The sequence below is a fragment of the Vicia villosa genome, linkage group LG3 (genome assembly GCF_029867415.1).
Source record: "Vicia villosa cultivar HV-30 ecotype Madison, WI linkage group LG3, Vvil1.0, whole genome shotgun sequence".
Classification (NCBI taxonomy): domain Eukaryota; kingdom Viridiplantae; phylum Streptophyta; class Magnoliopsida; order Fabales; family Fabaceae; genus Vicia; species Vicia villosa.
Genome location: NC_081182.1, coordinates 182,926,174 through 182,944,016, shown reverse-complemented (window position 1 = coordinate 182,944,016; position 17,843 = coordinate 182,926,174). Strand labels below are relative to the sequence as shown.

The window sequence follows — 17,843 nt, the reverse complement described above, 5'->3', positions numbered from 1 at the left end:
TGTATCCTCACAAAAAGAGCAACTAGAAGGACAAGAAACATGATAATGCCGCAACCTTAGTCTCGTCGGTAGACAATCGCGACAAATCCGCCAAAGTAAATGTTTAGATCTCGGGGGAGCCTTGATATTCCAAAGGCTACACCAGTCGCCATCCACCCCACTTGAACCCGGCCTCACTTGATCCTTTCTCCACAACCTGTAACCAGAACGGACACTATAACACCCATTTTGATCCTCTTTCTAATTCCACTTATCCTCCTGCACTTCTTCAACTAAAGGAACTTGCAGAATGTCCTCCTCCACTACATAATCAAATAACTCCCGAATTAACATAGAATTCCAAAATTTCCCATAAGGAGATAAAAGATCATTAACAGACATACCATAAGCCCCTTGTCGTTGCGGGCCATTCACTCTCCCTTCTATTTTCCTCCTAAGCCAAGGTGAGTCCATCACAGAAATGTTACTACCGTCACCAATACTCCACCTACACCCAATAGATAAAATATTACGAGCTTGCCAAATACTACACCAAACAAAGCTAGGATTATTCCCAAGAGGAGCCTCAAAGAAAGAAGTGCTAGGGAAATACCTTACTTTAAAAATTCTGGAGGATAACGATTGAGGCATAGTTAACTAATTCCAGCCCCTCTTAGCCACCATAGCCATATTAAAAGCCTTTAAATCACGAAAACCAAGACCACCTTCATTCTTAGTACCGGAAAGTCTATCCCACGCCATCCACTTAATGCAATTTGGATTATTTCCTCCTCCCCACCAAAAAGAGTTAAGCATCTTCTCAATATCTTTAACAATTCCTTCTGGAAGGATAAAAAGACTCATAATATAAGATGGTATAGACTAAAGCACCGACTTTATCATCACCTCTTTACCCGCTTTAGAAATAGGCCTACTTCTCCAAGCATTAATCTTCTTCCAAACCCTATCCTTCACATATCCAAAAGTGTCCTTCTTATTGCGGCCTATAAGAGACGGAAGTCCCAAGTAAGTTCCAGTACCCATGACATGCTTCACCCCCATAATACTCGCCAAATCTTCTTGAGCCGGACGACTAATATTCCTACTGAAAAACACTTCAGACTTAGATAAATTAATGTCTTGGCCTGATGCGTCAGCATACACCCAAAGGATCTCCATGATCTTATTAACTTCAGAAAGGTTAGCCCTGCAAAACAGAAAACAATTGTCAGCAAAAAGTAGATGGGACACACTCGGTGCCCCTCTACAAATCTGAACTCCTTGGATGTCCCCTCTAGCAACGACTCCTTTAATAAGAGCTGAAAGGCCTTCTGTGATAAGAATAAAGAGGTACGGGGATAAAGGATCACCCTGTCTCAAACCTCTCCCTGGTTGAATAGGTCCAACACTATCAGTATTCACAAGAACCGAGTAGTTCACCGTCGAGACACACATCATCATCCACTTTATCCACTTCTCCTCAAAACCCAGTCTATCCAACATTCCTTTCAAGAAACCCCAATCCACCCTGTCATAAGCTTTGCTGATATAAATTTTTAAGGCCAATTGTGCATTATTACCCGAATTCCTTCTCTTAAGTGCATGAATAACTTCAAATGCAATCATAGCATTATCAAGAATTGATCTACCCTCCACAAAAGCCGATTGCTCCTCACTAATACATTTATCCAAACACTTCTTTAACCTATTAGACAGGAGTTTTGAGACAATTTTGTAAGCCACATTACATAAAGAAATCGGACGGAGGTCCTTCATACTATTAGGATTTCCACACTTAGGAATAAGGCAAATGTTTGTATCATTAAGAGTAGGAGGGAAAAAACCTCTATCAAACCAAAGCTGCATTTCAGAACAAAAGTCATCCCCACATATTGTCCAGAAATTTTGATAAAAAGCTGGATTGAAACCATCCGGCCCAGGAGACTTATCCGGGTGCATTTGAGATAAAGCCTCATAAAGTTCCTCCTTTAAAATAGGAGCAGTAAGGAGCCCATTATCCACATGAGTGATAACTGGCTGCACCAAGTTCAAAACCACATCATACTCCCCTGTTCTAATCTCAAACAGTGACTCAAAGTATCTCTTTGCAACACCACACATTCCTTCTTGATCACTAATCGCAACATTCGCCTCGTCGTGAAGAATTCTGATTTTTTGGAAGCTACGACGCGCTGAAGCAGACCGGTGAAAAAATTTAGTATTAAGATCCTCATTTCGAAGCCAATGCATTTTCGCCCTTTGACGCCAGTAAGTATCTTCATGGATTAGAATCTTAGAGTATGCATTATGAGCTTCCATATAATGAGCAGCACTCGTCGGGTCGTTACCTCCACGGTATAATTCCAATTGCGCACGGACATTATCCCGTTCCTCATTTTGCTGCCGCACCCGATTTCTATTCCATCTATCCAAAGACAATGCACAATCTGCAATTTTATCCACCACAGTATGTTCAGCTACACCCGTCCAACCATCACGCACTACCTCCGTAACACCTTCTTCTTCCAGCAACCAATTTTCAAACTTGAAATTCCTCCTCTTATGGCGGTTATACACCGGGTCACAACAAAGCAGAATAGGTGTGTGATCCGAGTGTGAGGCTATAAGGTTAAGAAGCGTTGTCGACGGGAAAACACGGAGCCAAGCTGAAGTAACAAGGGATCTATAAAGTCTTTCCTCTATCATGTGCGCCGAACCACGACTCTTCGTCCATGTAAAAGGGTACCCCTCCAACGGAATATCGGTAAGATCACAGTCACCCACAACTTCTTGAAAACCATTACACAACCAGGTAGGATAAGGATTAATTCCATGTTTGTCTTCTTGAGACAAAAGATCATTAAAGTCTCCTATAATACACCAAGGTAACGTTGATAAAGCATTCAGCTCGCGAAGCATATCCCAGGCCTGTCTACGCCTCGACCTTTCCGGGTAACCGTAATAGCACGTAAGCCGCCAATCACCTTTCTCTGTATCTTGCACAAGTATGTTTATAAAATTTCTGCTGTAATTTAAGATGTTGCAATTACTAGTGTTCTTCCACATGACCGCAATACCTCCGCTTCTACCCACACATTCACCGCTAAACACGCATCAAATTTCAAGGCCACCCGAATATGCTCCATCTTTTGTGAATTAGCTAAAGTCTCAGAAAGGAAGAGAATGTCTGGATGGTACGTTTGAGCTAGCGACCGCAAGTTGGGAATTGCTCTCGGGTTGCTCACACCCCGACAATTCCAACTCAGTATCTTCATTGGTCCCGGCAGTCCTGGCTTCCAGGACTTGCCGATAAAAAATGTTGTTGTGTCTCTTCTGTTACTACAATATGCTTCTGATCCTCATCCCTCCTCCTTTTCTTCTATAACTGCACTTCCTCAGGGGCTTTATCATGGCATGGTGTAGTAATATGGGTATCTGATATAGGGCTGGGAAAGGACATGGAAGGATTATGGTTTATAGCTGAAATAGGTTTGGTCACTACTGGTTTAGATAATTTGGTTGTAGAATATTTTGCGTGGAAATTTTGGTTTTAAGGGGCTTGGTTTTCGGTTTTAGAGGGGAGGATTGCACGTCAATCACATGGTTTAAGTTCTTTAGGGACACGTGCAGGGATGGGGTAGGGACCTGATCAACGGTTGGTTGTCCACTAATCATAGTAGAGTTCTGGTGGGGCCCTAGGAGCTTGGACGCGTTACTGTTGGAGTTAACATTAAAGAGAAAAGAATTTTGGGACAATAAAGGATTTGGTAAATGCATGGTTGGAAAAGGTGGGCCAGGCTGGGAACAAGACTGGGCGACATAATGATTAGGGGCAGAGATTGTCGATTTCAGGTGAGGAAATATTTGATTTCTTTTAATGATGGTTTCGGTTTTAGGTGTTGAACGGTAATGGATGCCATGATTGGGGTCATTATTGCCCTGAAAAGCAGCATTGAAGGTCATTGATTGTCCCATAATATCTGTACCAGCTATGTCTCCCGCCTGTCTCCCATGTGAGACCCCCACGGTTTCACCTTCTACCCCACTTCCCCTTCCTTGCGCGTGAGCAGCACGCGGCTGGGATTCATCCACCCCAACTTCAACATGATCCTTGCCACTGCCTTCCTCCTTGAGCCACCGCGATGAACCACCACCAAACCTCCTAATTTCTGCTCTTAACTCGGCTGACCATCCTCTTATTCCAGTGTCTTCTTCCATAGCAAACCGAACAGCACACCTTTGTTTCGAATGCCCTAGAATACCACAAACGAAACAAAAAGTACTTAAATTTTTCATATTTGAACCTTACAGTGCACCACTCCCCACCCTTATTCTTCACTCGGGTCTGCGATTTCAATGGTAAACGGATATCAATCTTAACCCTCAGCCTCAAATATTGGCGCCAGAAACTTGAATTATTATTCTTATCATACTCCACAAAACTTCCAATAAAATTTGCCATTGTCTTTCCCACTTTTTCTAACATAAGACCGGCGGACAGGTTATGAACTTGCACCCAGAACGCCACATGAAATAACGGTATATTTTCGATCTGCACCCCCATTTGTACTTTCTCAATAACCAGTAGATGATTATCAAAAGACCAAGGGCCTCCATTCAAAGCCGCCTCCATATCCAATTTGTGGCTAAAGTGAAACAGAAAACGATCCTCCATAGCTTCTTTAATCATGGCTTTTTTAACAGGCCGCCATATATCTGCCATACGAACCTTCATTGATTTCACGTGAATAGGTCGATCACTCAGGAACCTCCCGACCAGACAAAATTGCAAATCATTAGCATCTTCCACATCGTCTCTAATATCAAAACAAAAACCTTCATCACCACCTTCTTCCTCAAGAGATAGCCTCTCCAAATTTGGTTCGACGGAGTTACTCATATCGAAAACAACCAAAGCAATAAAGAAATTGAACTTGTGAATACAGGAGCATAGGATCTAAGCAACCAGACAGGAAAGAAGTCTTCTCACAGGAGAAGGAAAACAAAACCTAGCATAAACTAGGAAAACAAACCCTAGCAGAGACTAGGAAAGAGTATTTGAGTTTAACTACAAAAGCATTCATTTATTAGCAACAACGTTATCGATGATTAAGTTTTTTTAAATATCACAATTTTGTAATATTAATGTATTAATTTCATAATCATTATTAGTTGTGTTTTTTATTTATTTAATTCTATACTCAAATTAATAATATTAAAAAGAAAGAAATTGCATAAAAAATGATAACATTCAAAAAAATTAATGATTGAAAACATTAATTTATTATTTAAAAAATATTTTTTGTTTAAATTGTTATTTTACAATGATTATTTTATTATTATGAGAAAAGCTAACATGTGCCCCAAGGGCACAAGATAATAAGATATTTATAGAAATATTTTCTTGGAATGCGTGTATTCAATGTATCGAAACTTTAAATATGACTTTATTGCATTTAATTACTTTTAAATTTTTCTAATTATAGTATCTTAACATGTGCCCTTAGGGCACATGTTAGCATGACCCTATTATTATACTACTATTAATTAAAAAATCATTTTACAATATAAAAGAATTAAAAAAAATAAAATGGAGTGAAAATGGATGAGCAAAAATCAACAATTGAATAGTGATCTTCAGGAAAGGGGTATTTGAAGCAAAATTCTAAATAAATTTATCTTTATTTCATTTTGGTCTCTTAAAAGTTAAAACACTTTGGTGAATAAGTTGTTGATCAAAATAGTGAAGTCAACAATTTTGTAAAAGATAACATCTCTCCTAGATTTCATAACTAAAATGACCAATTGAGTGTGAGTGAGATTAATTTGTGTTTCATGTGAGTGGCAGCCAAATATGACATTGTATTACACTTGTCACGATCAGAATAGCAATTTGTTTATTAATTAAATACTAGTAAGTCATTTATTATAAAAAAAGGGGAGTAACTCACATTAATTTTCCATTTAAATGGATTTCTTTCTCTTTAAATAACCGTTCCATTTTGGCATTTATCACACCCTCCAATAATGCTGCCTCCTCAAGTCCAATTTTTATGAGTTGTTAAAGCCGTATAATAGGTTAAGGAATGGAGACTTTTCTCCTTTTGCTATACTTTGTAGGAGAATTTATTACTCTACTTAGACTCTATTCATTCCTAATTTGACTTATATTAGGATTATAAAACGGAACTGACCCGTCAAACATGTTTGTTTTAGATTGACTATAATTTTAGACGTTCATCCTTTAATACGCTGATCAATTTTATTTTTTTCAAGATTTTGCATGTGCGAAAATGAACATAAATTTTATAAATTTTACCTTAAAATATACAGTATAATGTTCGCAGGTTTGTTGCATCCTTATTTTTTTGTAATGCAGATCAAATTTTTAAATATACACCGTACATGATATCCGCCTTGTTCCATTTCATTTTTTTCTTTTTGCAAAACGAAAATAGTCAGTTAGACGTTTATCATTTAATATGTATGTTCTATTTTTTCTGTCTTCAAAGATTTTGCATGTACAAATACTAATATAAATTTTAGAATTTTTATCTTAAAATATATAATGTTTATCGTGTAACGGATATGCCAGTTTGTCATCTCTAATTTATATACTCTTTTGTAAAACAGCTAGTTTGCCATTTCTAATTTATATACTCTTTTGTAAAACGGCTTCATTATGAATCTTCAATGTTCCATAATCAAATACACACGGTTACATCTTTATAGGCACCACCCACCATTATTTACCTAACATTAATATGTTTGACTTAAAATTTATTTATTTTACTTTTTTTAACATAAACTATATTAAACATTAATTTAAACCAAAATGAATTAACATTAGAAATCAACTTTATTGATTCATAATGAATCTTAAATCTTCAACAAACCCTACATGGTTAGTTAGTTTATATGGCTCCACCCACCATTATTTATCTAAACATTAAACATTACATTACACCCTATCTGTCCTGACAAAGTCACATGCACATGCAGACAGCTACACACAAATCACATATCACAAACTCACATGGATCATCATGGACTTATGAGACACCGGACTATATGACCCACACAAATATTTCTCACCAATAAAAATAATCAACTAATCCATCAAAATTTAAATAATGAAAGAAAAACCTTTATTCCACTAAATTTCATAGTCTCAATAAACCCAAAATTAAATAATAAAAAAACTTTATTCTAACAAATTTCAATCTCAATAAACCAAAACTAATCAATTATATATTTTTATGTGAGAAACTAATTTTTAAACCGTGAGAAATTAATTTTTAAACCGTGAGAAATTAATAGAATATAAAGCTTTTATGGAGAGATTTAATATTGTCCTCGAATTAAAATTGGATTTAACTTAGAATTTATAATTAAATATTTTTTTTTACCATCTCATTGGTGTATTTAAAATAATTTAAACTAATATTTTGAACCAACCAAATAGTTCTGATCAATATTATTATTTTAATAATTTAATAATTTTTTAAATTAATACAAAAAGATATTATTAATAAAAATGAAATTAAGAATAATTTATACTATTTTTATTTTTAAATATAAAATTATTTAGAATAAATTAGGAGAATTAAAAAGTTAGTTAAACTATTAATTTTGTTGATTATTTCTATAATTTAATAAATTTATCTTTTAAAGAAAAATATTTAACATAGATTCTAAAATATGTTACATAATTGAATATATGTATTGAAAAAAATAATTAATACAATTTAAGTGTAAAAAATCTTATAAAAAATATGAGTTTGAATATGGGACATTTTATAAGTTATTGTTTATGAGTTTGAATATATATATATATATATATATATATATATATATATATATATATATATATATATATATATATATAAGTTATTGTTTGAAATCTTATAAAAAATATGAGTTTGAGTATGGGACATTTTACTTATTTATTTTAATATTAATATTATTAGTAAGAATTAAAATTCTATTATTTTTTAGATAAAAAACCATATGCCTTAAAAAAGAAGAAGAAGAAACACTAAGTAACAAAAAGAAAAAAGAAAAGAAAAACTATAAAAAAAAAATAGTAAATCTTTCTGACAGCTCTAACCAGATTGTTTAGCACAATTTTATGACACACCCCACCAAAAAAAAATTAAATAAAAATTGACCCTTTCTTTTCCCTTCCTTAGCTTCCATTAACATACTATCTTCCTTGTATTTTTGTTCTTTACATCAACATTGGTTTCACTTTTGGTGTTTTCTTCAACCCTTGTTTCTTTCCCCTTCCTTCCTTATTTGTATTATCTCCACCCATTTTCTCACACCCTATTGTCTGGTTTCTTTTCTGAAACCTACAAGATTATTTTTTTCTTCTCAAAAACCAGTCATTTAGCTTTTTGGGTTTTTCCCTAAGATTTTGTACAATGTTTCAGGCTTGAAACATTGTAAAGTTTTAATCTTTGATGTGTTTTTGACAACCCAAATATGTGTTTAGTTTGATGGAGTTTGATTCATGTAAAGGGTGTTTTTTCTTTGAGTGATTTTTAAGTGCTTCTAGAAATTGTTGAAGCATTTTTCTCTATGTGTTTCTTCATATATCTTGAAACTGTTCCATTTGAGTTCTTTGAGGTTTTGTGGTTCTGTTTTGCTATATTATCAGTAGAAAAAGAATCTCAGTGTTTACTCAGAAGGGGTTTGGAAATTTCAGTGTTGTGTGAGTAGATTTGACTTTTGAGAGTAATTTAGATCAAAAAAGTGCTTTTTTTTATTTATTTATTTGATGAAGAGGGTGTAGTGTAGGGTGTAGTAGTTGATTTTGATTTTGATTGTGGTGGTTGAGACTTGAGAGGTTGAGTTTAGTTTTGAGGAGAAATTGAAGAGTTGACTTGCAATGGCTGCAAAGCTGCTGCATTCTTTAGCAGATGATAATCAAGATCTGCAGAAGCAGATTGGTTGTATGACTGGAATTTTTCAACTTTTCGATCGGCATCAGATACTCACGGCGCGACAGAAGAGACTTCCTTCTGGTATTTCCCTAATTAGTAACATGTTCAATTTTACCATCTGAGTTGTTAATTTTACTAATTGAAGGTGTTAATATCATATTAGTGTTAATTGTTTATTGCATCTAAGTTGCATCGAAAATAATGTTGTGATTTTAGTATTTTCTTACTGTAAATTCGTTAGGAATTTTGTTATGTTGTGTATGGTGATGTTCTCCATGAAATTTTTCGGTTCGTGTGATTTTCATTGCTTTAGGCTCTGGTGATATGTTTCGGTTTCGTTAGATTATTTGACTTTAATGTTTGTGTTTTTCGCAGGTAATTTGCATTACAGTGATGGAAGCTTGGAAAGAGATTCTGATAGCAATCATAGTCTGCAACATCGACAAATCCCAAACGTATGAACTTTGTTTTTACTCTCGTTTTATTTCTATGAAACACTGACACGGACTCTGGACCTAATAATTTGAAAAATGGACATGTGTCGGTGTCATTTCAGTGTGTGACACGGACATGTGTTGGACTTTTGACACTCCTGGAATGTGAAGTGTCGGTGCTACGTAGTTGTTTTTGAGAAAATGATTGAATAAGGTTTTAAATTGGGGACAAGATGATTTGACCTGTTTTTCTCCTGATTTTATTATGTATGTATACTTTTGATTGTTGCAGTCTGGCTTATGAAGTATAGTTAATTTGTTGTAGGATACGAGCTTAAACAGGGATCTGAATGAAAAGCGAAGAATTTCGACAGAATCATCAAGAGCATCATTCTCGTCTTGTTCATCATCATTGTCCTCTTTGGACTTTAAGGCTGAAGTAGAGACTTCCTTTGAAACTCCTTCAAGGGACACATTTATGAACCAACCATCTATCTCTCCTCGTTTCGGACGTCACTCACTTGACCTACGTGACGTCGTGAAGGATTCAATGTATAGGGATCCTCGAGGGCCATCTTCAAAATCTACAGCCAAAGAGCAATCTTCTGGTCATGCCATGAAGCATAGGGATTCGCCGCGACCTCTTCAGCAGTCGAAATATGTTGATAGATCTTACGGAGTTGAAATAGACGAGAAGCAAAGTTTGCCTATTGATCTAAGGGAGTCGATCCGAGTCCTTTCGAAACTCCGAGAAGCACCTTGGCACTATGGAGAAAATACGAAAGAACTTCCGAGATCGTCGCATGATGTAAAAGACGGACACTGGAATTCCGTCTCGAAGGATGCTCCTTGGTTGGCTTATGACGGAAGAGAAATGAGTCGTTTATCTTTTGAATCTCGAGAGACGATCAAATCGACACCGAAGATAAAAGAGTTTCCAAGGCATTCACTGGATAGTAAGGAAGGTTCGTGGCGCAATTATAACTCTGATTCGAAGCCTAACCACGGCTCGAGAAACGCTTACGGCGCCACTTCCACTTCCAATGAAAAATTCTCTAGTCCACAACAGTCTTCATCAATACAGAATCGGCTACCAAGTGTTGTCGCAAAACTAATGGGCTTGGAAGCATTACCTGATTCCTCTTTGGCCGGCGATACTCAATCAGCTTCAACTGAAACTTACTCAGCGCAAGGTAACGGTCAGATTCCAAGATCATCGAACAATGGTTTCATAAGACCACTCCGTGTTTCTAAATCTCCGAAAATCTCGTCGAAAGATCCAACTTCACCAAGGCGGAAAAATCCTGACGTCGTTATGAGACCAGTCAGTAATTCAAAGTTTCCGATTGAACCAGCACCTTGGAAGCAACATGATTCAAATAGAAATTCTCCGAAGCCAAGTTTAAAAATAACAAAAGCTCAAGCAAGAACACCGGAATCACTTCCTTCGGTTTATAGCGAGATTGAGAAGAGATTAAAGGACCTTGAATTCAAACAATCGGGAAGAGATCTTAGAGCCCTAAAGCAGATACTAGAAGCAATGCAAGAAAAGGGTCTGTTGGAGAGCCGAAACGACGAACAAGTTCCAAACGCAGGTGGAAGTCGAGGTGACTATGAACCGAAAGCTACCAATCTAAATCACAATTCGAGGTCGGGAAAGCAACAAAATCATCCGAGAAACAATTCTCTATCATCTACAATCAAGGGAAGTGACTCAGCAAGAGCTTTTGATTCTCCAATAGTGATAATGAAACCGGCAAAACTTGTTGAGAAATCCGAGTTTTCGGCTTCTTCAGCTATTCCAATTGGTGGTTTTTCTGCTTCCCATAATAGAAACAACATATCTTCTCCTCTAAAAGATCAGTCTCCGAAGAATATTCGCAGGGACGCTTCTCCGAGTTCCACCGAAAAGAAAACAAGTATTACCAAGAATACTAGATCACCACAATCTCAATCAAGGTCTCAACAATTCCCAAGAGAAAATAACCAAAGTCCAGTGAAGAATTCAGGTTCCGTGAGTCCGAGATTGCAGCAGAAGAAGTTGGAGTTAGAGAAGCGATCTCGTATACCTACTTCACCATCCGATGCAAACAAGTCAAGAAGACAATCTGGTAAAAAGGCAGCGGAATCAGTTTCCCCGGGTGGAAAATTACGACACAAAGACAAAGTCTTCAACTCACAGCATAGCGAAGAGCAATTGAGTGAACTAAGCAATGATTCTCGAAATTTTTACCAAGGGGATGAAATTTCTCTTCCATCAGATGGCGTGACTGTCGACTCAAAATTGGATATTGAAGTCACTAGTAGTTTACGGACAAACGTAACCGATGGCAGCCAAAGTCCGTCCTTGAAAGCTATGAAGCAATTGGTTTCAGAAACAGTTCAGAAAGTAAGCATCAAACTTTTCTTACTATAATAACAATATGATGAAATTTTTAATTTTAGCAATAGCATATTCCGTTTATCGATTAACAATGTGTTGTTTTATTTTTACCTAATGTTGTAGAAATCAACTCCAAGGTTGGATGAAGATGATACTATTCAGGATCTCGCTACTAAGGCCCTGGAACATCCAAGTCCTATCTCGGTTCTTGATGGATCTCCGTACACAGACGACGTGGCGTCGCCAGAAATGCAGATACCTAAAAATCCAAAAGGTAGTCTCTTCCTTCATATTAGGTTCAATAACTTCGAATGATGAAGGCCTTGTTTGGATAAACAAGTTAATTAAGCACTTATAGCATACCCTTATCATATGAAGGCTTACATTTAAGCCATTTCTATAACAAAAGATAAAACAAAGTCAAACTGTTTTCGCATAAGCTGCTTTAATAAGCTATCTTGAAGAACTTAAGGAAATAAGTTAAAAACCGCTTATGGACATTTCATAAGCGGTTTCTACAAGCTATCTCGTACATTCTTACTAGTGCTTAAGCTATCTTGAAGAACTTCAGGAAATAAGCTAATAAAATAATCGAGAATTATTATATTTTACTTATCTCATTATAGGATCAAACTTTGCAGCAGGTAATGATCAAGATTCCAAAGACAATGAGGTCAAAGATCAATGGAAGCCTGATGAAGGCCTTTCATTTAACAGCACGGGATCCGGAGAGATCAATCGCAAGAAATTACAAAGCATAGATCACCTCGTTCAGAAGCTTAGACGGCTAAACTCAAACCACGACGAAGCTAGAAACGATTACATTGCTTCACTATGCGAAAACTCAAATCCAGACCACCGATACATATCTGAAATACTACTAGCCTCCGGTCTCTTACTCAGAGACCTGAGTTCCGAATTTCTTACATTTCAACTACACTCGTCGGGTCATCCTATCAACCCGGAGTTATTCCTTGTCTTGGAACAAACCAAAGCAAGTAGTCTGCTTTCAAAAGAAGAAACCACCACCTTCGAAAAATCTGCTTTCTCAAAGCAAAACACCGAGAAATTCCACCGAAAACTCATCTTTGATTCCGTGAACGAAATCCTCGGTGCCAAACTAGGCTATTCATCCGAACCATGGTTTCAACCCAACAAACTCACAAAGAAAAACCTTAGCTCTCAAAAGCTTCTCAAAGAACTATGCTTCGAGATCGAAAAGGTCCAAGCCAAGAAAACCGAAACCTGCCTAGAAGACGACGAAGAGGACGACGGTTTAAAGAGTCTGTTGAGCGAAGACGTGATTCATGGATCAGAATGCTGGGAAAATTTCAATGGCGAAATACCTGGAGTTGTGTTGGATGTTGAGAGATTGATATTCAAGGATTTGGTGAATGATATTGTGATTGGTGAAGCTGCTGGCTTGCGAGGCAAGTCATCGGTTCGGCGCAGGAAACTGTTTGGAAAGTAGTTTGGTTCATTTCTTTGCTTAATTGTTCACTGATGTTAGATCTTTATAAACGCTTGTCATTTGCATATAATTTGTTTTTCAGTGTCAAGGCATTATAGAGCTATGATTATTTTTCTTGTCTAAGATGTAAAGAAATTTGACTTACCATGGATTTATGGAATGGAATACATACTGCATTATATAACTAAAATTTCTTCGTTTAACTATAGGAGTGTATCAACAAAGTGGTCAAATGTGTTTTTTTGGTATTATTTACCACTTGAATCTTAAATGCTCCGGAGGATAGTAATTGATTCGGAGTGAGATGAAACACTTTAATGCTTAACTGTCTATGAGATATAGTATTTTTATTAGCAACAAAAAGTGGTGATTGACTCTTAAATCACCATCGCAAGTGCAATTCGTAGCTGAAATCACTTGATATTAGAATTGACTCTTAAATTAGGTTAGTCAGTTCAATGAGTTGGATACTAGTGGTGAAAACAAAAAATGTATTTTTTTAATAGACGAAATGTATAGTTTGACTTGTAATTGATGGATAGAAGAAATGGGCCTTGCCTTTGGACTAGTTTGGATTGGGCTTGGGCCATTTCTAAAAAGACAAAGGGCTACTCATTACGCTCTTAGTATTAGAGAAATTACCTTGTCACATCAAAAAATGTATGTGCCACTCCCTCAATTTTTCTCCCCAATTTTACCTCTGTTAAAAAAAATTGAAAAACAAAGAATCTTCGATGCAAATTTCTGATATACACTTAAAAATTTTCAGTAAAAAATATCGGAAATTCAATTAATTTTAAATTTCCGGTACAACCTATTGGAAATTTAGTTTATTTAAAACTTTCGGTACACCGGAATTTTAAAATTTCTGGTATACTGTAATTTTCAAATTTCCAGTATACCGGAATTTTCAAATAAACTAAATTTTCGGTATGTTAATTTTTTTTTGTTTTTTAAACGGTTGAGATTTTGGAGACACTTTTGGAGGGTCTGATTGTTAATTTTATGCTTGTTGTTTGTCATCTGATGTTTGTTAACTATGTTTGTTTGTTATTAATGTTATTTTCTTTATCTACTCGAAACATGTAATAGCAAAAAAAATTATGTAATGAAAAAGATGTTCGTACAAAATATACAAATAATACAATCATAAAAAAATAAATCACATAGGTCCTCCGCGGACAACATCAGCCAACCTAGTTAAAATACTATGGACCTCACCATCAGGGTTTACCAGCTCAACCCTAGCCTGCTCAGGCTCAACCCTAGCAACCACCGGCTCAACCCTAGCAACATCCTTCGCAGCATCCTCCCGGACAACATCCCCATCCCTAGCAACATCCTCCTAAGCAACAACCTTAACCCTAGCATCCGCACCAACCTCAGCCTGCCCGTCCACAGTAGTGGAAGCTCTACCACCCCCTGCGCCGAGGTGCACGGAACCCCTACCCGTCTGCGCCTCCTCAGCCCTCCGTTTCCGATTAGAATCGGTCGGAGCAACGCGCCCAACACGTAAGACTAACGTACCAGCCTCATCAGCATCAGTCCGAGCACGAGCCTCGGCTCTATCGATGGCCCGATCCGCAGCTGTACCATCCCTGCCTCTAATCCTCACTGAAAAATAAAAATTAAACTAAAAATAAAAATATAATTTAAAATAAAAACTACCTGAAATTTCAAATATTTCAAAATTTCCGGTACCTGACAAAATACCGGAAATTTAAAAAATTGACGGTATTTTAAAAATTTATAAAGATGCCGAAAATTTCGAAATTTCTGTTACAAAATACTGTAAATTTCAAAATTGCTGGTCGAAAATTTCATAATTTCCAGTAAAAAATACTGGAAATTTCATAAAAATACCGGAAACTTACTTGTTTTTGCAGAATTTCTGGTACACAGCTCAAAATTCTGGTATCGCCCTAAAATTTAAAAAATTCGGTGCTCTCCGCAGATTTCTTAAAATGAAATAAATGATTTTGGTTGCGTATTTTGGTCTTTTCAATCCTTTAGGGGGGGGGGGGGGGGGTTGCCAGGGTTAATTTTTGGGGTGGCAAGTAGAATTCTCTTAGTATTAGGAATTGCTAATCCCACTCTAAGCGGTGGAAAAACACCATATGAAAAATAAAAAATGCTCTTCTGATTTTGAAAATGCATCACTGAACGCACCCCACGCCTTACTGAAACACGCTTCTTATATTTTTCCAACTCATATTTTTTCCAAAATTTAATCTAGAGATGCATCTCTGGACTAACCCTACCAGTTTATTCTTAAATTAATAACTCAGTGATTTTTTCAAAAATACATTTTCGGATTTGTGAAGCGGGAATATGAAAATCTGTCACCTTTTCTTGTCAGTCAATTTCGGAGGTGCATTTACAAAACTACCAAACATGATTTTTAATAAAAGAGTTGAAAGGCCATAAAGAATCACACACACGGTTATACTGGAAAAAAAGAAAATTTTGAAGCAATTTGTGAATATCTTGTTCCTTATATTAGTGGACAAATACTAGAGGATATATGGATGCACTTCCCTGAAATGGGTCATGTTATAGAAAGTTTGTATGAAAGAGTGTGTATTTATTTGACAAGTATGGTTTCTCGAAAATATTTTTTCCGCTGCACACTGGCCCACCTACAAATCCAAATGATTGTATTATGTGTATGGAGTAGCTTTCAAAAACGCGGAACCTTGTTCAAGTTTATCTGAAATCGGGTTGCCATATACCATTGACATCACCAGAGTGGACAACTCATTCATCAAGGAAAACCGAGACTTGGCCGATTGGAAAGGATGCAAGAGTTCACCAAGTTGAGCGAGATTAATAGAGAATCAAATTAACAAAACCCATAAATATAGATTTAGTTGGTGACACTTGTTTCAATTCATTTTAGTTTTTATTCAACAATGCGGTCAAGTGGTTTAACATGTTTTGTATGTAATCTTGTATTAATATTGATGATGTCAAATATATACATTTACAAAGATTTCAATACAGTTTAAGTTTCCGAAAAATTTCTCCATTTTTCATTCTAAAACAGGTTTTGTTTCCCACGGTGTCTGAAATTACTTCTTTGTTGTGTGGTTTCAGAAATGCATCTCCGCAGTCGCAGGATAGGGTGATTTCGAAAATGTATTTCTGGAATTCCCCTAATACACGATAGAATTTCTAAGGTCCATATTGGCCTAGAACTTGTATAAGTATGAGGATGTCCTCTCATATTATTTATCAAATCACATTACATAAGAATGAACATCAATTGACATGTCGCATATGTCTACTTCAACGGGACAAAACCCTCAATTAAATATAAGTTCAATAAGTACACTCCTCTCGTAGATATGAAACTCATACTAAAGAATCTCCTAGCATACTCCAACAATAAAAAAATTATGAAGCTCGAATACCGTTCTCCCACGATTGACAACGAATGGAAGATTGAGTTCAGAAACTTTGAGCTGAAGACTGGTGCAAATTTAAGGTTTGCGTGGAATACATTTTTCCGTTACGAAACAAAATGTACGATCGATCTGGATGTAAGGATTGTGAGATCGATCGAAGATATTATGAAGATTTTAGAACGTCCACCTGATTGTTGAAATGTAATGTTCGATTTATGTTAACGATTAGCTATGTATTGTTTCATTTTTTATGTTATCAAAGTTAATTTATCTTCATTCTATATCTTTCTGTTTCTCGTTAAGTATGGTCCAAAAATACACCTCCATAAGGTTTACGGAGATACACAAATAGATCACTGGTCAAAATTCAATGTTGGTTTAGACATTTAAAGTGAAAGATAATGTGAAGGTATGATACCAAAACAAATGATTAGAAAATCTCTTTGGAGTCAGGTTAGCCCATCCTTGCTGTAGTATGCTTTCAAAATAAACCCAACTTCAATTAGGTCTTTTAAAGGTTGTAACGTGATCTGGTTCATGGTTTTCGAAACAAAAGATATAAGGCTCAAAATTTGATTTTAACCCGACCCGTTCTCCTTGATGATATTCTGTCCTACATTCAATTAATTCAACCTATGCATTCAGGTTCCAAGAGATTTTGGAATTGCACTGATAATATGATGATGGCTTAAGAGCCAAGGTGATTTTTGTGATGGCAGTCACTTCAACATTCTATTTTTGTCAGGAACTTTTGGTGACATCTATTGATTTATTTTTCTTTTTGTTATCCCTAACTTTTTCCTGGACTTCTTCTTTGAAGTTTCCAGTCTACCAGGATGTCCTAATTTTTTCCTAAGTCCCCTTTTAGGTTTTGACTTATCAGGCTTTTGCATGAATCTTTTTCTTGATCTGGAAAGATAGTGACTGCCTTGCTTATTGGGAAACACCAACTAGTTTTTATTTTATTTTTAGGACTTCTTCGAAACTTCTTTGATGTGTGCGATAGAAAGATTGTGATTGAAATTTTTTTAAAATGTGTATTGAATGATTCTCTTAAATTTGAATGCACCGCCAAATTAACTGAGAACTATCCTGCCCCAGGTTAAGATTACAAGTTTTTTCTTATAGAAAGAAACACCAACTTCTAGGAACAAAGGGTTGACTAAGGATTAACTTCTTTATTTCTCTAGTGTTTGGGAGTTGAAACAATGTCTTACATCA

General features: G+C 36.1%; 1 protein-coding gene across 3 annotated transcripts; it reads left to right on the top strand.

Annotated features, from left to right (window-relative positions):
- The first annotated feature begins 8,154 nt into the window (after window positions 1-8,154).
- Window positions 8,155-13,418, top strand: LOC131662650 (protein LONGIFOLIA 2-like). 3 transcript variants are annotated; one of them, XM_058932497.1, is made up of 5 exons: window positions 8,155-9,008; window positions 9,303-9,382; window positions 9,687-11,750; window positions 11,868-12,018; window positions 12,371-13,418. In XM_058932497.1, the coding sequence occupies exons 1-5, from the start codon at window positions 8,873-8,875 to the stop codon at window positions 13,213-13,215; spliced, it is 3,276 nt and encodes a 1,091-aa protein (XP_058788480.1). In that variant the 5' UTR covers window positions 8,155-8,872; the 3' UTR covers window positions 13,216-13,418. The 3 variants fall into 3 exon arrangements, with proteins under 3 accessions (XP_058788480.1, XP_058788482.1, XP_058788481.1); XM_058932499.1 differs by having other exon boundaries at window positions 8,156-9,008; window positions 12,389-13,418; XM_058932498.1 differs by having other exon boundaries at window positions 8,156-9,008; window positions 12,386-13,418.
- Window positions 13,419-17,843: the final 4,425 nt, after the last annotated feature.